The sequence below is a fragment of the Monodelphis domestica genome, chromosome 3 (assembly GCF_027887165.1).
Source record: "Monodelphis domestica isolate mMonDom1 chromosome 3, mMonDom1.pri, whole genome shotgun sequence".
Classification (NCBI taxonomy): domain Eukaryota; kingdom Metazoa; phylum Chordata; class Mammalia; order Didelphimorphia; family Didelphidae; genus Monodelphis; species Monodelphis domestica.
Window position 1 is genome coordinate 68,672,206 of NC_077229.1, and position 24,164 is coordinate 68,696,369.

At 41.2% G+C, this 24,164-nt stretch overlaps 1 protein-coding gene across 1 annotated transcript in view; it reads right to left on the bottom strand.

Moving 5' to 3' along the window:
- Positions 1–22,103: 22,103 nt before the first annotated feature.
- Positions 22,104–24,164, bottom strand: part of LOC103104521 (mucin-16-like) — a 125,382-nt gene continuing 123,321 nt past the window's right edge. The window contains exons 40-41 of the mRNA XM_056820593.1: positions 22,768–22,879; positions 22,104–22,438 (exon numbers count right to left, since the gene is read on the bottom strand). Of these exons, the coding sequence (XP_056676571.1) occupies positions 22,318–22,438; positions 22,768–22,879 (233 nt within the window). The 3' untranslated portion in view covers positions 22,104–22,317. The remainder of the gene's footprint in view (positions 22,439–22,767; positions 22,880–24,164) is intronic.

The window sequence follows — 24,164 nt, forward strand, 5'->3', positions numbered from 1 at the left end:
TGTCAAAGAATTGGCAACTGAAGCGATGCCCATTAATTGGGAATTGGCTATACCAATTGTGGTAAATGAGTATGATTGAACACTTCTATGCTGCAAGTAGTGATGAACTGGCAAATTTCTAAGGAACTGGGAAAGAACTACACAGGCTAATGAACAGTGAAATGATTAGAACCAAGAGAACACTATACACAATGACAGAATTAATACTAGAGGAATAAATTGTGAATGTTACCTCCAGTGTGTAAACTGAAATGTGAAAACACTAAAGAATTTCATTGTATGAACATACTGATTTCCCATATAATACTTTCTGTGAAACATATAGGGTAGGGAAGAGCAGGGATACTTGTGTTCAGAACTTATTATTTAGATGTGAAGAAAAGTAAGTTAAACATAGCAGAGATTTGTAACTTCATATATGAACAATCTTGTTCTTTCTGTATAGATATGTTTGTTTCATTGAGTTTTTTAATCTATTGAAATAAAATTTTAAAAAGAAAAGCAATGGGCAAAATATTGCTTCTCCTACATCTTCCAAAGGAAGAGTCCAAATTCACAATCTCAAAGGAATAGAAATTGGAAAAGACATGTGATACCCAATGGAATCGCGTGTGGGCTATGGGAGAGGTGGTGGGAGGGTGGGGAAGAAAAGAAAATGATCTTTGTTTCCAATGAATAGTGTTTGGAAATGACCAAATAAAAATTAAAAAAGAAAAAAAGAAATTAAAAAAAAAAGAAATTGGAAAAGGTTTCAAATAGAGAAATCGAGGAAGATAGAATTAAATATTGTGAGAAATAAAATTTCCTAGGGCCCAAGAATTATCCATGAAATCGAGACCTTCCAAAGAAGGAAAGAGAAACCAAGCATTCGTGAAGATTTGTCCAGTACAAGGGGGACAGAAGAGACTTTTCCTAACTCGAAACACTGACAGTAGTGGTAGGCACTAGGGCTGATTGGCTGTTAACTTTGGTATCTTCAAGTAAGGATTAGCCTGTAATGGGGGTGCCAGCACCCAAATGCTAATTGATGCTCGCAAAAAAGGAAATTGCTCATTCCTTCCATCAGTATATATTTTCTGAGTATTTACTGTATGCCAGGCAGGGAGTCCTCTCAGATATGAAGCAGCATAAAAAGACCTATGATCTCCCACAGGTTCATGCATAATCTCTGTGTCTTTGGTTATTTCATCCCTTCCTTAAAGAACCTCCAGAATTACACTCATTACACAGCCCAATTCTGCATCACACCAAAGTATTTGACCAGAATGTAAAATTGCAATTTCTGCCCAAAGGCGAGGGTCATTTTAACCCCAAAGACCACAAGGCTACCCTCATGGCCAGTGTGGGGAACTAGAGTGCTCAACAGAGGTCAGGGATCTTGAGTGGATGGAAATAGAGGGCCTGAGGGGGAACTATCCAGGAAGGACATGGTTTCCTGTTAAAGACACAGGGATTTTTCAAACCTCAAGACACAAATGAATCAACCTCCCCCACCTCAAATCTGACACTCCAGAAAGGAGGGGGGAGGTCACAAATACTCATGAATAGGACTGAAATGGAAGCATCAAGGCCCGAAGCAGAGATGAGGGAGGGATGCCTGCTTCTGAATGTGGACCCTGAGGGGGAAGAGGCAGATGTCCACTGGGTCTCCTTGTCCATTGAGGATGATGTAAATAACTAATTTCCTTTGTTCTCCTATCTCCCTTGTTCTGCTTTCTTTCCTTTGTTCTGCTCTGAGCCAGTGTGGGTAAAAAATGTTGTTGGGGCCCCAGAGAATGGGGTCATCCCAGGAGAAGAGGTGCTACTCTAGGATGTGGTGTAGTTGAACATAGGAGAAGAGTCTAAGGTGAGGTTGGACAGCAAATGCAGCTTGCCAGAGGTACCTGCCTCTAGGGAATGAACAAAGAAAAGGCTAGCTGCCTCAGTCAAGGTGGTGACCAAGATGAGAATGCTGTTGTCTGATGTCATTAGATACCTGAGCATAAATCTAGATAAACTTGTTCATGAGTCAGTATGTGTGCGGAAGAAAACTAGCGTCTCTTGTCAGGGGAGAGCTGAAGGGCAGGCCAGTCCCTGATGGTTGTCCCCTAGCCTTGGGGCCTCTTCCCCAGTAGCTGAGCCAATGTGAACACAACACTCTGAATTGGTGGCGGGCCTAGAGATTGAGACATCTGTCCTGAGATTCATGGGGCATAGAAATGTGGTCTTGTGAGAAGATCCACTTTGCTTCTCAGATGTAAACATGGGGAAAATGAAAGAAGAGCTGACCCCCATGCCTGGGGAAAGAGTAGAATCTGACCTGGCATCTCCTATTCTGAGTGTAGGAATTAAATTTTAATGCTTTGACTAAAACATATGAAAATTATAAATAATTTGGTGGTCACCAATTTAAAGTAGTATTGCTCAAAGTTGAAATGACTTTTAATAGCTTTTATTTACAAAAGAGGTTGAGTGAAAGTAAATACAGAAAGGTAGAGAAGACATTTAGCCTATCTATCTGAATATTACTCCAGGGTTTGACTCAGCCAGGACTTGTTGACCTTTGGTTGGGATAAAACCCTCTCCAGAAGGCAGGAAAGGACAACCAGCCATTCACTCACCCAAATTCCCTCCAAGAAGAGGGTCAATACTAAGAACTGAACAAAATCTCCACTATTGTCCTAATCGTGTTTACTGCTGGTTCTAAGAAGACAGGAGACAGGGAGATCTTATTCTTCCTTCAGAGGATGGATGGTCACATTTTTCCAAATGTAATGTCACTTCTGAGAGAGCCAAGACAATCCCAAGGCTCCATTAAGGGAGCTCTTATGCTACAAGGGCAGAACTCAAAAGGGAGAAAAGCTTTGGGGAGGCAGCAGAGGGGATTCCTGCTCTTGGAGGAAGGTCAGGCTAGGCAGCATATGGACCTCCTTCTAATTCTTCCCATTCAGTTTCCATCTCAGAATGAGAGCCCAGATCTATATCCACAAGCAGAGAAGGTAGTTAGGTTAGGTCAAGTTAGGTGGTGAGAGGTTCCATTCTTTCCTTTGCTCTAGTGAGAAATGAACTCTTTGGGTTTAGAGCTGGAAAAGGTGTTGTGGTTCATCTAGTTAAACTCTCTCATTTGATAGAATAAGAAACTAAGGATCTGAGTAAATAACATTCCCAAGTTCACTTAGGTAGTAACAGAGTCAAGATATGAGTCCATTTCCTCTGATTCTAAATCCAACATTCCTTACACACCCCTTGTAATTCCAGTTTCGCAACTCTCCTGTCACAGTGTTCAGAAGCAGTTTCATGAGGTCTTCTTTGAGTCCATCCCATAACAAGAGTCCTGTGCCCATCTTGGTTCGCTTATCACCATGCCCAGCTTCCTATGAGAGGGACCTTGTTGGAGATAATATCTAACTGGTTACTTTTCTCCTATTTCTGCTTTGTGCAAATTTGTAACTAAATACAGTTCTTTAGTTCTACAAATATGGCTCTCTGTCTCATTCCATCTGTTAGACTATGGTCCAGCAGAACTGAAATTATATCTAAAATAAGGGTTTTTAACACAGTCCATTGGGTTTAAGGGGTCTATCGACCCTTATATAGATTTCAGGGAGGCGCGATCATCAACTTGAATGGGAAAAAATAAAAAACATTTTTTATTACTATGTAACCTCTTGGTTTTTGAGAATCCTTTTGGTAATGGTATATTTTTTCTTTTATGCACTTAAAAACATTATTCTGTTTCACCAGACTGCTAGAAGGGTCTATAACACAAAAAAGGTGAAGAGTAGAAATAGCCTCTCATATCCAGTATTGTGAATACAAGTATTTAACAAATGATTGTTGAGCAAATAAGTAGGTTAAATGAAGCTTCCTCCCCTCTCCAGCAACTAGGAAGTATTCTCCATTACTTAAAAGTTGGACTAGATGCCTTCTGAGTTCCCTTTCATTTTTATTATTCTTTGTGAACTGGGACTTGGAGTTAGAGACCCCATAATCTATTTCTGACATTTGCTAGCTGAGTGATCTTGAAAGTAAATCCTTCCCCTACTTGAATCTCAATTTGTTCTCTGAGAAATTTAATAGGTCCCTTCTGAAGGTCCCTACCAGTTCAAATAACTATAGACTGCCACTTGGCCAGGAATTTCCAAAAGAGAGAACTTTCACTAAAGTTCCTAACAGTAGATCCTTTGCAGTCAGCTGATGCAGAGAATAAGATTACTAGACTGGTAGTCAGGGAAACCTGTGTTCAAATCCTCTTTCCCTGGGATAAATACTTAAATTTTCTCACTTTCTTCATCTGTAAAATATAGATAACAGCCCCTTCAGTGAACATGGTTATGGGAATTGAACAAACTAAATTAGAGATTTTTGATGAGTTGAAAAGTGGTCAAGAATGGATTCTGGGATACAGGGCTTATGCCTATGGGCATTCTGTCTTTAAAGAAGACAAGAGGTCAAGATGGAGGCCTAGAAGGAGCAGAAGTTCAGACCTCTGAATACCCTTCCTAACCGATCACAAACTGAATGCTCCCAGAGGACTGAAAAACAAACCTAACAACAAGACAGAGCCACGGAACCCTCCTGCTGGACTTAATTCAAAGGGTACGCCCCCCAAAAAACCAGAATCTGAGAATACTCAGGTTTAAGGGGAAGACAAAAGGACCGTTCCAGGACCCATCCACTCTCCCACCCAGAGCGCTGAGACTCCAGCATCAGCGGGAACTTCTGGGTGGGCAAAGGTGTTGGTCTGAAGGGCTTACCTTGCGAGCAGGGATGTACCAAGTTCAGAGCATCCAATACAGAAAAAGGAGAAGGAGCTAGAGAGGGAGCACAGACCTGGCAGCCTGGTCCGAGCTGTGGAGATCCTCCATATTGTTCCAGCCTTCCAGGAAATTTTGGACTCAGAGCACACCCAGCCCAACTAAGCTGAACTTAATCCCATCAAAAGTCTCCAGAACTGAGGGAAGCCCAGGATCCACACCCATCCTCACTGACTGCTGTACTTTAATCTAATCAAAAGCCTCCAGAGGACAGGGAAGCTCAAATCCCAACAAATTTCCAACAGAGACTACACCGAGAGATCTCCTGTTAAAACTCCAAGAGAGGAGACAGACAGAAGCCCCCAAAACCAAAAATATTAAAGGAACAAGTGCACAAACAAATAGGGGGGGGGGAAGAAGGGATGAATTTTAGCAAAAAACAGAAAAGGGAGAAAGAAACTATGATAGACAGCTTCTACTCAGCAAACGGAACAGAGGAGGAGAAATCAGCAAACCATAAATCAGAAATCCCAGCAAATTGGATACAGGCTATGAAGAACTCAAAACACAATTAAGAGAGCCTGAATACAATTGGGGAAAGAACTTAAAAATTAAGATGTGTAATTGGGAAACAGAGGCACTTGAACTAAAACAAGAAAATAACGTCTTGAAAGCCAAAATCAACAAGCTAGAAAATGAGGCAAAGGAGATGAAAGATGAGGTAAAGAGGATGAGAGACAACCTTCAAAGAAAATCAGACCAGAAGGAAAAGGATGACAAAAAAAAAACAGGGATGGCATCCAGTCTTTAAGAACCAGAATACAAAAACTGGAATTATGTGACCTCACAAGGCAGCAGGGCACTATAAAACAAAACGAAAAGAATTAAAAAATTGAGGAAAACATGAAGCATCTCATTCACAAAACAGATGATTTAGAAAATCATTTGAGAAGAGACAATTTAAGAATCATTGGTCTACCAGAAGACCATGACAAAAGAAAAAGCCTGGACATAATACTACAGGAAATTATTCAGGAAAACAGCCCCGATATCCTAGAACAAGAGGGGAAAGTGGAGATTGAAAGGATGCACAGATCACCTCCTGTATTTAATCCCCAACTGACAACACCCAGGAATATTATAGCCAAATTCAAAAACTATCAGACCAAAGAAAAAATATTACAAGCTGCCAAGAAGAACCCATTCAGATACCATGGAAACACAGTGAGGATAACACAGGATATGGCTGCATACACACAGAAGGACCGAAAGGCAAGAAATAGGATATTCTGGAAAGAAAGGGAACTAGGTCTACAACCAAGAATCAAATAGCCATCAAAACTGACTATATTCTTACAGGGGAAAGTTCAACACAATAGAAGAATTCCAAGCATTCATAAAGAAAAGACCAGACCTGAACAGAAAATTTGATGTCCAAGCACAGAACTCAAGAGAATCATCTTGAGTTAGGTAATTAAAAAAAGTAATAAAAAAGGGAAAAAAACAAAACAACAACAAAAAATGTTTAAGAGACTCAATAAGTAAAAATGGTATGTATCCCTATAAGAAAAAAGGTCATTGGTAACTCTTAAAAACTGTTGCTATCACCTGGGTAGCTAGAAGAATTACACTTAGAGGGAACAATGACAAACTGTATAGGATGAAAGGACAAGACATAAATAGGTATACAGATATATGCATGCATAAATACATATACATGTGTCTGTGAATATATATATATATGCATATATATATACAACCAGAGCTGAAAAAAAAGAGGTTAATACTAAAAGAAATGGGAAAAGAAATAATTGGAGGAAAATTTATATGTCACAAAGAAGCTCATGGCGGGAGGGGGAGAACATCGATACACTGGAAGGGTAAAGAGGTTGGAGATAGGAAATACTCAACTCTTACGTGCTTTGAAACTGACCCAAAGAGCAAAGAACAATCCAATCCATTGGGGCAGAGAATAGATTTGCATCCTATAGAGGAGTAGAAGGGTAAAAAATGGACTTGTGGGGAGGGAAGCAGTACAAACGAGAGAGAAGTTTGGGGGGGGGGATTGCCCCCTAACTGGATTTTTGTCAATTATTGGTTTGGGTGTTTTTTCCCCTCATCCTCAAATTGTTCTAATCTTTAAATTGACTATGTTTTTATGATCCTTTGGGGAAGTCCTTCTTCAGAAGAGGATCAAACGAGGGTATGTAAAAATAGACTTGAATCCAGGACTTCAATCCCCAGAAGTCCTTGATCCACTTCCCCAGAATGCTTTGTAATCTCACTGAATTCTCACCTGGGCTGACAGCAAAATCATTATTTAAAGGGTCTCTTCTCTTCCTGGCACCCACTGTCAAAGAGACACGTCTCATGATGTGAGTGAAATTTGGATGGGCCTCATGGCAAACCTAGCATGTGCTTCTCTTGCTTGTATTTTCTTTAACCCTTGACCTTTAATAAACCTCATAAAAATAATACTCCTTGCAGAGAGAAACTAATTTCTACCCTGCCTCAGATTCCCCAAATTTTTAATCTTTACATATATCAAATTAAAAAGTTTTTCTACAAACAAAACCAATGTAACTAAAATTAGAAGGGAAGCAACAAATTGGGATACAATCTTCATAACAGAAACCTCTAACAAAGGTCTAATTACTCAAATTTATAAAGAGCTAAACCATTTGCACAAAAAATCAAGCCATTCCCCAATTGAAAAATAGGCAAGGGACATGAATAGGCAGTTTTCAGATAAAGAAATCAAAACTATTAATAAGCACATGAAAAAGTCTTCTAAATCTCTTATAATCAGAGAGATGCAAATCAAAACAACTCTGAGGTATGACCTCACCGTAGCAGATTGGCTAACATGACAGCAAAAGAAAGTAATGAATGCTGGAGGGGATGTGGCAAAGTGGAGACACTAATTCATTGCTGGTGGAGTTGTGAATTGATCCAAACATTCTGGAGGGCAATCTGGAATTATACTCAAATTGTAATAAAAGACTGTCTGCCCTTTGATCCAGCCATAGCACTGCTGGGTCTATACCCCAAAGACATAATAAGGAAAAAGACAGGTCAAGAATATTCATAGCTGCGCTCCTTGTGGTGGTCAAAAATTGGAAAATGAGGGGATTCCCTTCAATTGGGGAATGGCTGAACAAATTATGGTAAATATTGGTGATGGAATACTATTGTGCTAAATGGAATAATAAAGTGGAGGAATTCCATGGAGACTAGAACAACCTCCAGGAAGTGATGCAGAATGAAAGGAGCAGACCAGGAGAACATTGTACACAGAGACTGAGGCACTGTGATACAATCGAACGTAATGGACTTCTCCATTAATGGCAATGCAATGTCCCTGAAAAATCTGCAGGGATCTATGAGAAAAAAAAAAAAAAACACTATTCTCAAGCAGAGGACAAACTGTGGGAGTAAAAACACAGAGGAAAAGCAACTACTTGACTACAGGAGTGGAGGGAATATGATTGAGGAGAGACTCTAAATGAACACTCTAATGCAAATACCAACAACATGGAAATGGGTTCAGAGCAAGGACACATGATACCCAGTGGAATCGCGTTTCGGCTAGGGGAGGGGTGGCGGGGTTGGGGAACGAAAAGACAATTATTTCTGTTTCCTATGAATAATGTATGAAAATCACCAAATAAAATAATGTTTAAAAGTTAAAAAAATAAAAAAAATCTCTCCCAGGTTCGTGCTGGGTGAGTCTCTTAACCTAATTTAACTTCCTAGTGCAATAAGATTTTTGGTGTGCCCTATATAAGCTAGACATCTCCAAACCACCTAGGAGAATGATCATAAAGAAGGCTCCTGCTTCTCCATAGTGCTTACTTGTAGATACCCAGAAGCTTCTAATGCCACCTGGTCTAGATTGTGGGTGACAGTCACCACACTAGCATCAATGCCTGAAAAGAAGGTTAAAAGATAGACCTGTGTCTCAGTCATATCAGAAGCAGAAAGAGGGCAACAAGTCAGAGGTACACCATACTCAATCTTTTGATTCAGAACAGTGACAGGGTATTGCCTTGGGAATCAGTATCAGTGGATTTCTGTCATATTTCTTTCCTCCTGAACCTCTGTCCCTCCACAGAGTCATCTGTTCTCCCTCCTTGCCAGAGCTAGAAATGGTCAACAACCCTGACCACTCCCAGAAGGATTGCTTCTACCTCATCCCTCTCCCATATCTCCTCATGGGTGGGCTTTGGGTGTCAGTTGGGTAGAACATGTCCAAATTGCTTGTCCTTCATGATTAAACAGAAGGAATTACTTCCAAAGATACTGATATAAAAGAGGCTGCCGACTTCCGGTTAAGATGGCGGCTTAGAGAAAGCTGAAGTTCAGATCTCCGGAAAACCCTTCCCGACCGATCTCAAACTAGAAGCTCCTAAGGCGCCGAAATTCAAAACGATCAACAGCACAGACCCTGGGAACCCTCCTCCTGGACCTGGACCCGGTTCAAAAGGTACGGCTCCCCTTAAAAGCCAGAACCCGAGATCCCTCGGACCTCAGGGGTAGGAGCGCAGAGTCCAAGGCTCCCGGAAGCGGCAGCCCCGACGGGCTCAGAGAGCAGGGTCTGAGGAACAACAACCCTCAGGGTCTTCTACCCAAGTCCCAGTCCGGGTGAAAGTTACTGCCTGGGGCCTCCGCTGCAAAGAGCTGGTCGGTCCGGGTGAAAGTTACTGCCTGGGGCCTCCGCTGCAGAGAGCTGGTCAAAACAACAGGAACCCTCAGGGCGGGCAAGACAGCCTCACGGGCTGGATCCTGCTATCCAAGTCTCAGTGAAAGTCTGTGCTCTCGGAGCTTGGGGAAGCGGCAGCCCATCCCCCCGCAGGCCGACGAAACAGCCTCACGGCCAGGGATTCTGAAGGCAACTTCCGGAAATCGAGCCAGGGGGAGAGTGTGGCCTCGTGGTCCGACCCTTCCATTCCAGTTCCAGTGAGGCATATTCAGTTTAACCCAGGGAACGCTCATAGAACCAACATCTGCCCAGGACTAAAGCCTCTGATCACCAGACAAAGACAAGAAAAGCCAATCCTCCACGTTCAGAGATGACAAACTCCACAGAAGCACAGAAGCCCCAAAATACCAAGAAAAATAAGAAGAAAGGGGCGACTCTGGACACATTCTATGGAGCCAAAATACAAAATACAGAGCAGATAGAAGAAGATATACAAGAAAATTCTCCAAAATCTTCCAAAGGAAATAGAAACTCTCCACAAACCCATGAAGAATTTGAATCAGAAAGGACCAAAAAGATGGAAGCCCTCTGGGAGGAAAAGTGGGAAATGATGCAAAAGAAATTCACGCATCTACAAAACCAGTTTGACCAAACTGTAAAAGAAAACCAGGCTTTAAAGCAAGAACTAATAAAGCAAAGCCAAAACACCAAGAAATTAGAAGAGAACATAAAATATCTCACCGACAAGGTGATAGATCTGGAAAACAGGGGGAGAAGAGAAAATTTAAGAATAATTGGACTCCCAGAAAAGCCAGAAATAAACACCAAACTGGACATGGTGATACAAGATATAATCAAAGAAAATTGCCCAGAGATTCTAGAACAAGGGGGCAATACATCCACTGACAGAGCTCACAGAACACCTTCTACACTAAACCCCCAAAAGACAACTCCCAGGAATGTAATTGCCAAATTCCAAAGCTATCAAACAAAAGAAAAAATCTTACAGGAAGCCAGAAAAAGACAATTTAGATATAAAGGAATGCCAATCAGGGTCACACAAGACCTTGCAAGTTCTACTCTGAATGATTGTAAGGCATGGAACATGATCTTCAGAAAGGCAAGAGAGCTGGGTCTCCAACCAAGAATCAGCTACCCAGCAAAACTGACTATATACTTCCAAGGGAAAGTATGGGCATTCAACAAAATGGAAGACTTCCAACTTTTTGCAAAGAAAAGACCAGAGCTCTGTGGAAAGTTTGACACCGAAAATCAAAGAGCAAGGAATACCTGAAAAGGTAAATATTAAGGAAAGGGGAAAAATGTTATCTTCTTTTACTCAAACTCTCTTCTATAAGGACTACATTTATATCAACCTATGTATACTAATATGTGGGGAAAATGTAATGTATAAATAGGGGGTAAAGAAAGACCAAATAGAATAATGGTTCTCACACAAAGATTCACAGGGGAAGGGGAGGGGAAGAAAACTCCTATAAGAAGGAGAGGAAGAGAGGGGGGGGGTTACTTAAACCTCAATCTCAGGGAAATCAACTCTGAGAGGGAAAAACATCCAGATCCATTGGGATCTTGAATTCTATCTTACCCAACAAGGGTAAGGAGAAGGGAAAACCAAGGGGGGGAGGGGGAGAGGGAGAACAAAAAGGGAGGGAAAGAGAGGGGGGAGGGGGAGGGAACAAAAAGGTAGGGACTAAAAAGGGAAACATCAAGGGAGGGGACAAGGGGGACTGATTCAAAGTAAATCACTGGACTAAAAGGTAGAGCCGAAGAAGAAAAGGTTAGAATTAGGGAAGGCTATCAAAATATTCATAGCTGCACTCCTTGTGGTGGCTAAATTGGAAAATGAGGGGATGCCCATCAATTGGGGAATGGCTGAACAAATTGTGTTATATGTTGGTGATGGAATACTATTGTGCTAAAAGAAATAATAAAGTAGAGGAATTCCATGGACACTGGAACAATATCCAGGAAGTGATGCAGAGCGAAAGGAGCAGAATCAAGAAAACATTGTACACAGAGACTGCAGTATACACTTTGGTACAATCGAAGGTGATGGACTTCTCCATTAGGGTCAATGCAATGTCCCTGAACAATCTGCAGGGATCTAAAAAATACTATCCACAAGCAGAGGATAAACTGTGGGAGTAAAAACACCGATGAACAGCAACTGCTTGACTACTGGGGTTGAGGGGATATGACTGAGGAGAGACTCTAAATGAACACTCTAATGCAAATACCAACAACAGGGAAATGGGTTCGAGTCAAGAACACATGTGATAACCAGTGGAATCGTTTGCCGGCTATGGGAGAGTGAATGGTGGTGGGAGCAGGGGAGGGGAGGAAAAGAAAATGATCTTTGTTTCCAGTGAATAATGTTTGGAAATGACCAAATAAAATAATGTTTAAAATTTTAAAAAATCGTGGAAAAAGAGACACACAGAGACAGTCCCTTGGAGTTGGAGTGAAGGCAGACACTTGAGGAGAGACTGGAAGATAGGCAGTCAGACTTGGAGTGAAGGCACTTGGCTGTGGAACTGGACCCGTGGAGGAGATTGTGCAGGAGACTTCAGACTACTTTCCTTTTAGACAGTCACTGTGGTGAATGTCTAGGCTGACATCCTTCCTTGTCCTTCCTGGAGGTATGAACCTCCATGAAAGGCCCATTGTCTTAAGACTCCTTGCCCCTGACTGGTGCCTTAGAATTTCTAACTGGTTCAGAGGAAACTGGAGCTCTAGCTCTCTCTCTCTCCTTTGGTCTCTGTCTCTGTCTCTCACTCACTCTCTCTCTCTCTCTCTCTCTCTCTCTCTCTCTCTCTCTCTCTCTCTCTCTCTCTCTCTCTCTCTCTCCCTCTGTCTCTCTGTCTCTCACTCTCTTTCTTTCTCTCTCCCCTTTTCTCTCCTCCTTAATATCTTACCTCTATTGTAAAAATATACTACCATAAATTACATTTTACTTTACTAATTCATTTTGGGATTTTGAAATTAAATCCCTGGTGACCACCAATTTATATTCAGTCTAAATTTAACACCACTTTCTGTTCTTTTTCCTTTCCCTCTCACTTCACCGGAGTCTTGCTTTTTATCTCCCCCGTACTTTACCTCTCTCCTATTATCATCCCTCTTCCCTTATCAGAGTCCCCCCCCTCATACTTTTCTATGCAGTAACATATGATTCTGTACCCTGACGAGTATGGTAGTTATTCCCTCTCTGAGCCAGTTATAATGAGAGGAAAGTTTAAGCATTGCAAATCATCACCCTTATCCTCCCTTCTAATGTACATTGGTTGGAGAGGATTCTAATGGTAGCTTTGAGCTTTCTTGCTTCTACTCTGCCATCTTGCCTTTGGACCCAGAAATTGCAAATTATATTTAACAACATTGAATAGAGGCAGCTAAATGAATCAATGGATAGAGAGCCAGGTCTTGAGATGGAAAAGTCTTGGGCTCAGGTCTGTCCTCAGAAACATCCTTGCTGTGACTCCCCATAAATCATATAATCCCAAATGATTAGCCTCTTCCCTCCCCATCTTACAGCTCTTTTTCCTTGGAGGTGATACTTAGATTCAAGTTTAAGACAAAAGATAAGGGACTTTAAAAAATAAAAGCAAAAGCATTGAATAGAATAGGAAACTGAGATGTCTCTGTTTTTGCACCTAAAATACAATAACCCAGAAAATCCCAAATGAAAGAAAATACAGGAAAGTAGATAGGGGTAGGGTTTATTTTCTGTGTTTGGTGTAATAAAAGGGTATTGAGAAGTAATGATTCTTTGAGAGAATATTAAGGTCAGAATCAGAATGGAAATTTAGCAGGAGGAGGGGAAAGTAGCATGGGGATAGAGGAAAAGGCTGGGGATTCTGTTGTGCTCCTCATCATTGAGTAGACTGGCTCTTTCAAGGGAGGAGGAAAAGCCCAGCTTAGTGAAATGCTCTTTTGGCATCCCAGTAACCCTTCTCTTGGTCTCTGAATGAGCTTCTGAGGTTTCTCCTGTGTGTGTACAGGCAACTCACTCCAGTTTCTGAGCCATTCTTCATATAACATATAACAATCATAAATTTATGAGCAAGCATTTTCACATATGTGCCATTTTTAATACCCTACCCATTCGTTGGCTCTTGTTTGCCACATATATCCTTATACAGATCAAAAATGTAATTAAAATATCAACCAACAATCCCAGAACTCATATGAGGTAACTTTATCAATTAAATATTACACTACTCATTTAATCATTCTGGACCTGGAATGTTTGTAGTAAGATTCCACAGCTGCAAACAACCTTTTTTTGGTCAGACAGGGATGGCAATATTTGCTTGCTTGAGCACCTTAAATCCTCCGTTCCTACAATTAAGATATACTCATCTTTAAGTTCTATCACACAGCGGTTGTTAACTCTTTGAAGCCCCTATGTCAGTTCATAATTTTATAAGCACTTCTTTCTCCTTCCTGGGTGCAAGGAAGGGGTTAATAGCTTCTGAGCAATTTTATCGCAAGGCTGCTGGCCTTGACTTAGATTTTATTACTTAGCAACCCTGGCCCATCCGTCTTTAACCAGTGACTAGCTTACTGCAATTTAAAATTTTGAATTTATCAAACCTCTTTCATAATAATTTATTCTTAGCAAATTTTAGTTTGAACTCCACAACTTCCAAATAACTTTGATTAAGTTCTTTAGCTATCTTTCAATGTGTAACCAAACTGAAGTACAAAGCATTTAGATCCTCCATTTTAGTTGTCTTTTAGCTCAAAATATTGCTACATACTTGATTAAATTCCAATTTATAATTTGTTGTATCATAATATCAACTAGTATCTCTATTCATTACTCTCATTGAAATGGAGCACTTCATAAAATGAATCCAGACACCCCAAAATCCAATTATTAACTTATATAGTTAGGTTATAAGATATGAAGTTATTTCCTCTCACATGTACTTAATCACCTTTCCCTAGTTAGTGACATGTTACCTGGCATTCCAGCCTGACCTCTCTGATATATCTGGAACTAGACTGTATTTAATCCTCATGACAAGCCCTCTCGATTACAGGGCTGGTTGAATTTGTCTTGTTAAAGGCATACAGGATGTATGTCATATACCCTTAACCTATTTAGGTGGAAAACTTAATCCTCTTCATAATATAATGCATACATATTTAGCATTCATTCAGCATTACTAATTTCCAGCATTTGGCATCTGAATACATACATGAATTTCTAGATGACAAATTCCTTCCTATGCATTTTGCACGTTTAAAAATAATTCATATGACATTGATCATTTAAAAATTTCCCCTTTTGTAAGATATCAATTTTTAGCACTTATCTCATTAATCCCATGCAGATTAACTATTAAAAAAACAAAAAAACTCATGTGTAATATAATTTCTTGCTGCTATTTCTGACAACACATACATTAAAATAAATGTGATTTGAAGGATTCCCAAGTTCAAATTCTAGAATAAGTTCTTTTCAACAACATAAGTTTTTCTGAAAAACTTTTACATCTATAAAGTAGTCAGTGCGATTTCTGTCCATACAGAATAAACTTTCCTCTCTGCATCAGACTTGCTATCAATCACATTTACACAATTCTCAAATTCACTGAAATCATTATACATTGCAAGGTTTAACAAAGAAAACATTAATCAGGAGTTTTGTTGTAATACATTACATTTGTACTATATCAAAATCATTAGCTATCCACCGATGTTGAGAATTAATTTTTTATTTATTTTTTTTTAAACCCTTACCTTCCGTCTTGGAGTCAATACTGTGTATTGGCTCCAAGGCAGAAGAGTGGTAAGGGCTAGGCAATGGGGGTCAAGTGACTTGCCCAGGGTCACACAGCTGGGAAGTGTCTGAGGCCAGAGAATTAATTTTAAGTGAAAAGTTCTAACTATGGAGTAAGAATCTCCCTTTTCTGTTCAGAATTTTCTCTCTTCCGCTCCTTTGGGGGCCCATCCAAAGGATGAAGGAGGGAAAAATCATTGAACAGGTAATTGTACTCTCTCTCCCACCCTGAAGCCTGCTGTAGGAGCAAGCACAGTGTTACTTCATCATAGCCTGCCTGGTTGGAACGCAGGCAGAGGGTGCAGGGGTGCAAAATCTATTCTCCTTTGTGACCCTGCATCCAAAAATCCCCCCTGTTTTTTTTCCCATTAATCCAGACACAACAAAGACTCAACGAATCCTATAGGACACCCTCTCCCATACATCCACATATCTGCATCCAAATACAGAAAGACACATGAGACAAACAGCAAAAGCCAGAACACAAACAACAGAGACACGGACACGTAAACTACCCCGATCCTAGGAACTTATCTTAAGATCTAATTTCTTGGCATGTACTTGTAAGGACCGTAAAACCTTAAGCAAGCTGTTTGACAAACAGGCTGATTTTCTATTGTTGAGACCAAGAAGTTGCAAGGAAAGGGTTAACAACTGTCCAAAGCAGCTAGATTTTAATCAGGAAAAAACCTGACACCAGCAACTGCCTTCGGCTTCCTTCCTCTGCCTGTCAGGCCAGCCCCAGTAAAGAAGAAACCTGATACCAGCAATTACTCATCAGTGGCCAGGTCCCTTCGGCTGTCTCCAACTGTCTCCGGTTACCTGTCAGGGTCCGGCAGCAAGCGGCTGGCCACCCGACTCCTCCACATGGCAAAAAAACCTCAGTGTGTCTAAAAATCACCTAGAGATCATGGGGCGTCCCCCAGTCTCTCTTAGGGGCAATATCTTCCCAAAAAGGTGCCTCAACAACAACCCCTTTCCCAAACTAGACAGAAACTTGAACTCTGTTCTGGGGGAACTGGAATTCCGAAAAGTGCCAGGGTACCTGACAGAGATGTGAAATCTCATGCTCAGGGCCCTGACAGCCAGATGGAGATTTGAACTCCATACTCAGGGGCCTCAAACACCCTGAAAGTTCCGATTTAGGGACGTGCCCAGGACCGTATTCCCTGAACACAGATGCTTTCTCCATTTTCTGACTGGCTTTCTCGAGAAAGAAACAGAACTGCAGAAATCGGGAGTCCACACTCAGAAACAGGTGAGAGGGTTGGACCAACGTGGCGAGGCTAAGCCTCTTGCCTTAGAAAAAGGTAGGCCCTTGGGCTTGGCATAGGAACCCTTGTACAAACCGCAAGGACGAATGTTCCATTAAGCCTTATGCCCATCTGGGGTCCTCATCTCTCCCATACACATTCGGTCACCATTCGCACACACAGCCACAACACACTCAGCTCACCTGAAGATCTGGTCCAAGGCAGTGCCTTAGGCCCTCCTGTCTGGGGGGTTCCAAGGTGGAGGGGTACGGGCAAGCTCCCAAATGTTAAGGTCTAGGATTTCACCCACCACCAAGGAAGACCGCGGACAATGCAATCAGGCAAGGAAAAAGGCCATTTATTATAGAACTAGTACGCACCAGTGGGAACCTCTGCCATCAGAGTTACAAGTTGAGAAGCTGGGCTTTAAATACTTTTCAGCATGTATGGCCCCCCCAATTCCAGAACCTTATCTGCGACATACCATCCTTGGAACTTTGACAATTTTATGTTATTGGGGTCTCCTTGGCCTTTATCTGGTACCCACTGCAGCTGGGGTTTGGCATGTTTATGGTTCTTATGTTTTTGGGGTCTTCTTGGCCTTTATCTGGTACCCCTTGCAGCTGGGGTTTGGCATATTTATGGTTTGACTAACTTCCAAGGCTAGCCAGCTTGTTAAGTTCTTCCTGTATTTTCAAGGTTGGTCATTTTGGCCTCCCTCACAAGCAGCCCCCTTCTCTTACAACCTAGCCTCTAGCTATGATTCCTTTCCCAGGCTTGATTGTATCCTATCCATGTAGTTTGAACAGTCTCATTTTCTTGTAGCTATTGTATTGTCAATCACCTTTCCTTGACCCTGGTTTCCCCCCAAATGGCATATGGGTTCCCCCAAGTCTTTTGTTCCTTGGAGTGGTCATCTAGTGTGGTGCCACATCCCCAGATTCCAGGGTTTATACCCTGTAAAAGTTGTGGCACCAATAAAGAATTAAATACTGGACTTATCCCTATCCTGATTAAAGACTCGGTTTTTCTGACTATTTGATAGTTCTATGTTATTTCCAAATTAACACTCCATTTCCCCTATTCCCTATCATTGTTTAAGGATTTTACTTCCTCTTTTGCTAATCTGGGCAATTTCTCTTTTTGTAAATATTCATCCATTACACTTTGTCAGATTTCTTGGCATATAATTGGGCATTATAGCTCCTAATGGGGTGTATGGGGAGCTCAGAGAGGGGTAGTATCTCTGGTATGGAGGGCTTGTTGTGCCCTTCTAGGGCAGCTCTCCAGCCTCTGACCCCCACCTGACACCCAGCTCTCACTTGTGGCTCCCAGTAGCTGCTAGCATGCGGCAGTGGCCACACCCCGGGCAACGGCTTCGACAGGCCGGCTAAACCTTGTTGGTGTAGCCATCGGGTCATAGACCCCTGGTGAACCAGGGCCTTGCTCACCCAGCATGTGAAGAATGCTTCGGCTGAACAGACAGAAGAAACCAATAAGAAGTTTCAATGGCTGAGAAGGCGACACAGCAAAGCACTGTGGAGTGCTTAGGGTGTGTTGGAGCACAAAAGACAAAACGGCCATCCAATGCAGCTGAGGAAGTCTCTAGGTGTAACAACTTTTCATGCCACTAGACCCAGGCTTCCAATGCCAAGAGAGTGGGACTGTCTCTGTACATGGACTTTTCACACACAAGTGTCTTTGTGCACACTCATCTATCATAGATAAAAGCACACAAAGACAATCGTCATCCTCGGTTACTGAGAGACCAACACTACCATAGCTCCTAATGATAGCTTTAATTTCCTCTTCATTGGTTATGATTTTACCCTTTTCAATTTTGATACTGATTATTTGATATTCTTCTTTCCTTTTTTTTAAATCAAATTAACCAACACTTTTTTCATAAAACCACCTTCTACTTTTATTTATTGGTTCAATATTTCTCTTACTTTTGCTTTTATTCATTTCTCCTTTTTTTAGAATTTCCAATTTAGTCTTTAAATAAGGACTTTTAAATTTGTTCTCTTTCTGGAGTGTAGGATGAAATAAAATGACCACACACAAATTTTAATTACAAATCTGGAGTCAAAGAGTACATAGTAGATTTTGCAGTCTTTATTCTTTCCCATTGAGGAAGGAGACATCTCCCTAATGGCAATGTCCACTGCATGAGTACAGATAAAAGTATTTTATGGATTCCTAATGCAAAGACCCTCACCCAGCTCTGACCAAGACCTCATGCTCTGGGGGCTGAATTTACAATCTGGGCATGAAAGTCTACTTGCTGAGAGCCATCAGGCCCTAGGACCCCTTGACAGAGTCAGGAGTGGTAGCTAAGGAGGCCTCAGAGTAGCCCTTGGCAAGATGTGATTGCCCACTCTTTGCATAACCTCTCATCAATATCCCTTACCTATGGAATTCCCTGGTCTCAGAAGGAATAATGCAAGAGTAAAACACCTGTACCTTAATTCTCTAAAACATCACCAAAAGATCAGACCCTCAAATCCAACGCCAAAAGACTATCATGGGTTAGCTTTTATTTAGGTACATAATTCCAGGCAAAACTGCAGCTACAAACGAAGTCAAGAACTTTCCCACTCACAGAAACTTATTCTCATGAAGCCAACACACAAATCAATCATAAAGGCCCATACAAAACTTACCAATCAGTATATATATATACACATATATATTTAGTATTGATATTACTTGATTGTTTATAGTACTTTTTAACAAGATGTAATCTCCTTCCTTGTCTCTTTTTATAAGATCTATTTTACTTTAGTTTTTGTCTAAAAAACCATGATTGCTACTTTTTTTTTTACTTTAGATATACAATAAATTCTGCTCCAGTCCCTTCCTTTAATCTAAATGGGTTATCCTGTCTCTAATGCATTTCTTGTAAACAACATATAGTAGGATTCTGGTTTTTAATCCACTCTAAAATCCATTTCTGTTTTATGGGTAAATTCAAGGCAATTCACATTCACAGTTATGATTACCAACTGTATATTCCCTTCCATCTTGATTTCCCTTGTGAAGATTGGATTTGGCTCTCCCCAAATTGCAACAATGGAGGTACTTAGCTGTTCCTTGATAGTGAAGATTACATTGTAATCACCTGTTTATTTTTAGATTTTAATCCCCAAAGTGTAAACTAAGTTCTTAAATTAGATCTACCCATTTTTCATTTTAACCAAAAAAGGTGTGAATTAACCACGAAAGTTGTGAACACCCATTTCATACATTGAATGGGAGGTCTGTGACCCACATGTGAAAGAGTGGGCAGTTCTGGTGTGGAGCATTGGCTGTGATTGGTAGACATAAAAATTAGGGGAAGCTACACAGCAGAAAAATGTCTTTAAAATAGTGGAAAAAGAGACACACAGAGACAGTCCCTTGAAGTTGGAGTGAAGACAGTCACGTGGAGCTGGAGGGAAGACAGACACTTGAGGAGAGACTGGAAGATAAACAGTCAGACTTGGAGTGAAGACACTTGGCTGTGGAACTGGACCCGTGGAGGAGCTTGTGCAGGAGGCTTCAGACTACTTTCCTTTTAGACAGTCACAGTGGTGAGTGTCTAGGCTGACATCTTCCTTGTCCTTCCTGGAGGTATGAACCTCCATGAAAGGCCTATTGTCTTGAGACACCTTTCCCCTGACTGGTGCCTTAGAATTTCTAAGTGGTTCAGAGGAAACTGGAGCTCTAGCTCTCTCTCTCTCCCTCTGTCTCTGTCTCTGTCTATCACTCTCTCTATCTCTCTCACTCTCTTTCTTTGTCTCTCCCCTTTTCTCTCTTCTTCAATATCTTCCCTCTATTGTAAAAATAAACTATCATAAATTACACTTTACTAATTCATTTTGAGATTTTGGAATTAAATCCCTGGTGACCACCTATTTAATATTATAATACCCCTTTCTGTTCTTTTTCCTTTCCCTCTCACTTCACCAGAGTCTTGCTTTTTATCTCCCCCTTACTTTCCCCTCTCTCCTACTACCATCCCTCTTTCCTAATCAGAGTCCCCCCCTCCTACTTTTCTATACAATAACATATGATTCTGTACCCTGATGATTATGGTAATTATTCCCTCTCTGAGCCAGTTATGATGAGAGGAAAGTTTAAGCATTGCAAATCATCACCCTTATCCTCCCTTCTAATGTACATTGGTTGGAGAGGATTCTCATGGTAGCTTTGAGCTTTCCTGCTTCTACTCTGCCATCTTGGCTCTGGACCCGGAAATTGCAAATTATATTTAACAACATTGAATAGAGGCAGCTAAATGAATCAGTGGATAGAGAGCCAGGTCTTGAGATTTAAAAGTCTTGGGCTCAGGTCTGGCTTCAGACACATCCTTGCTGTGTCTCCCCATTAATCATATAATCCCAAATGATTAGCCTCTTCCTCCCCCCACCTTACAGCTCTTTTTCCTTGGAGGTGATACTTAGTTTCAAGTTTAAGACAAAAGATAAGGGACTTTAAAAAATAAAAGCAAAAGCATTGAATAGAATAGGAAACTGATGTACAAAAAATCAAGCCATTCTCCAATTGATAAATGGACAAGGGACATGGATAGGCAGTTCTCAGATAAAGAAATCAAAACTATTAATAAGCACATGAAGAAGTGTTCTAAATCTCTTATAATCAGAGAGATGCAAATTAAAACAACTCTGAGGTATCACCTCACACCTAGCAGATTGGCTAACATAACAGCAAAGGAAAGTAATGAATGCTAGAGGGGATGTGACAAAGTAGGGACATTAATCCATTGCTGGTGGAGTTGTGAACAGATCCAATCATTCTGGAGGGCAATTTGGAACTATGCCCAAAGGGCGACAAAAGAATATCTACCCTTTCATCCAGCCATAGCACTGCTGGGTCTGTACCCCAAAGAGATAATGGACAAAAACACTTGTACAAAAATATTCATAGCTGCACTCTTTGTGGTGGCCAAAAACGGGAAAACGAGGAGATGCCCATCAATTGGGGAATGGCTGAGCAAATTGTGGTATATGTTGGTGATGAAATACTATTGTGCTTAAAGGAATAATAAAGTGGAGGAGTTCCATGGAGACTGGAACAACCTCCAGGAAGTGATGCAGAGCAAGAGGAGCAGAACCAGGAGAACATTGTACACAGAGACTAATACACTGTGGTATAATCGAACGTAATGGACTTCTCCATTAGTGGTGGTGTAATGTCCCTGAACAATTTGCATGGATCTAGGAGAAAAAAAAAACACCATAAGCAGAGGATAAATTGTGGGAGTAGAAACACCGAGGAAAAGCAACTGCCTGAATACAGCGGTTGAGGGGACATGACAGAGGAGAGACTCTAAATGAAAACTCTAATGCAAATATTATCAACATAGCAATGGGTTCAAACCAAGAAAACATGTAATGCCCAGTGGATTTATGCGTCGGCTATGGGGGGTGGGGGAGGGGGAGGAAAAGAAAATGATCTATGTGTTTAATCAATAATGCTTGGAAATGATCAAATAAAATATTAAAAAAAAAAGAATAGGAAACTGAGATGTCTCTGTTTTTGCACCTAAAATACAATAACCCAGAAAATCCCAAATGAAAGAAAATACAGGAAAGTAGATAGGGGTAGGGTTTATTTTCTGTGTTTGGTGTAATAAAAGGGTATTGAGAAGTAATGATTCTTTGAGAGAATATTAAGGTCAGAATCAGAATGGAAATTTAGCAGGAGGAGGGGAAAGTAGCATGAGGATAGAGGAAAAGGCTGGGGATTCTGTTGTGCTCCTCATCATTGAGTAGACTGTCTCTTTCAAGGGAGGAGGAAAAGCCCAGCTTAGTGAAATGCTCTTTTTGCATCCCAATAAACCTTCTCTTGGTCTCTGAATGAGCTTCTGAGGTTTCTCTTGTGTGTGTACAGGCAACTCACTCCAGTTTCTGAGCCATTCTTCAAAGGTCTGGGAAAAAAAATGTTGATGGTGACACAGAAACATAGCAAGAATAATGACAGGAACCCCAGATACAGAGACATAGAAACTGAATAGCCTTCAGGCTGTGGGAAAGGCCTTTGGTTTGCCTGAAGTATGGCTGAATTGCTTCCATTATGTCTATAAATGAGAGCTTAGTTTAAACCAAGATCCCCACTGGATTGAATATTTATCTTAGAAAATTTGTTCTAAACCATACCCCCAAAACAGGAATGAATTTCCTGAGAATACAAGGGTAAGGGGAGATTCACAACAAAGCAGACTTTTTGGGGTATGAGGAAGGGATTGGGCAGACTCACTGCTGCAGGGTTCTTTTGGTGAAGTTGAACTTGTCAGATCCAGAAAGATGCATATCTTCTGTGTACAGCACCTCGGGAATGGTGGTGAAAGCCTGGAAGCTTAAACTAGCAGCTGTGGCCAAAAAGGGAGAGGAATACCAATACTTCAATCCTGGATATCCAGTCAGCACACCCACTAACACCCTGTGTTTGATTGTTCTTTCAGCATTCCATTCCCTCTCCACCTACCCCAGCCCTAGAATGAAAACCTCACATCCTAGACCTGCTGATGCATCCCATAAAGCAGCCTTGCCCAGTCTTCCAATTTCCCCCTTGCTCTATGTCTCTTGAGCTCTAATCCCAGAGTAAAGCATGGCACAATTTCCAGGATATAACCCAGAGATCCAGTGTCTTTGAACCTGTTGTGCTTGAGAAAGCTGTTGGTGCTGGGGATGGAGCTGGAGGGGATGTGACTAAAGGGGACGTGGTTAGCACAGAAGCAATTGGAAAAACAGTTGTAATGAAAGATAGTTAATAGCATCAGCTCTGAATGTTATAAGATGGGAAACTAGCTATGAGACAGGGAGACAAGATATCTCTTGGCTTGGATGGTATTAAAATTGTAAGGAATGTCAGAGGCCATCTTGTCTTGTTTGCTATCTGAGGAAAACAAACCCCTCCACAATGATCTCAACAAATGAACATTCACCAATGCTTTATGGTCCTCAGTGAAGGAGCAGCCACTACTCCTCGAGGCAGCCTATTCCACTTTGGGACAGCACTTACTTTTAGGATGTTTTTTCTAATCTCCAGCCATAATTTACATATTTACAATTTAGATTTCTTGTCTGGGACATAATGAGAAGCCTAATCTCTGTTCCATGTGACAGCCCTACAAAAGCTTGGAAGCAGTTATCATATCTTCCTTTCGTCTTTTCTATAAGTTAGACAACACTAGCTCCTTCACATCATATGATTATGAGGTTCCTCACCAGACTCCTTTGCCTTGGTGCTGAACATGATTTGGAAATCCTAAGTCAAAGGGGGCAGGATCAGTCCTGTGCTCCCCCGCCCCTGACACTACAGGGACCTGGGGGTGAAGGATCCTTGTGGCAAAAACCCATCAGGGCAGGGAATTCCTACCTAGATCAGCTATAGTTTCCTTATTGTTCAAATAGGAACAGAGGGATTTATTCCAAATTTCCACAGAGAACATCCTTCAATGGTAGAAACTAATTTTTCAAAACTTAAATCTCTGGTCTTTATGACTTAGGGCTTCTAGATGATATGCAACCTCAGCTCTGCCCTTTCCTTGTTTGGAAAGTGCCTATTTCTTAGAAAGACATCACCTCTGAAAGGCCTGGGGCCCATTCTTCTTTTAAACAGCATATATTTTGCCCACTTTCCATTTGGGACTA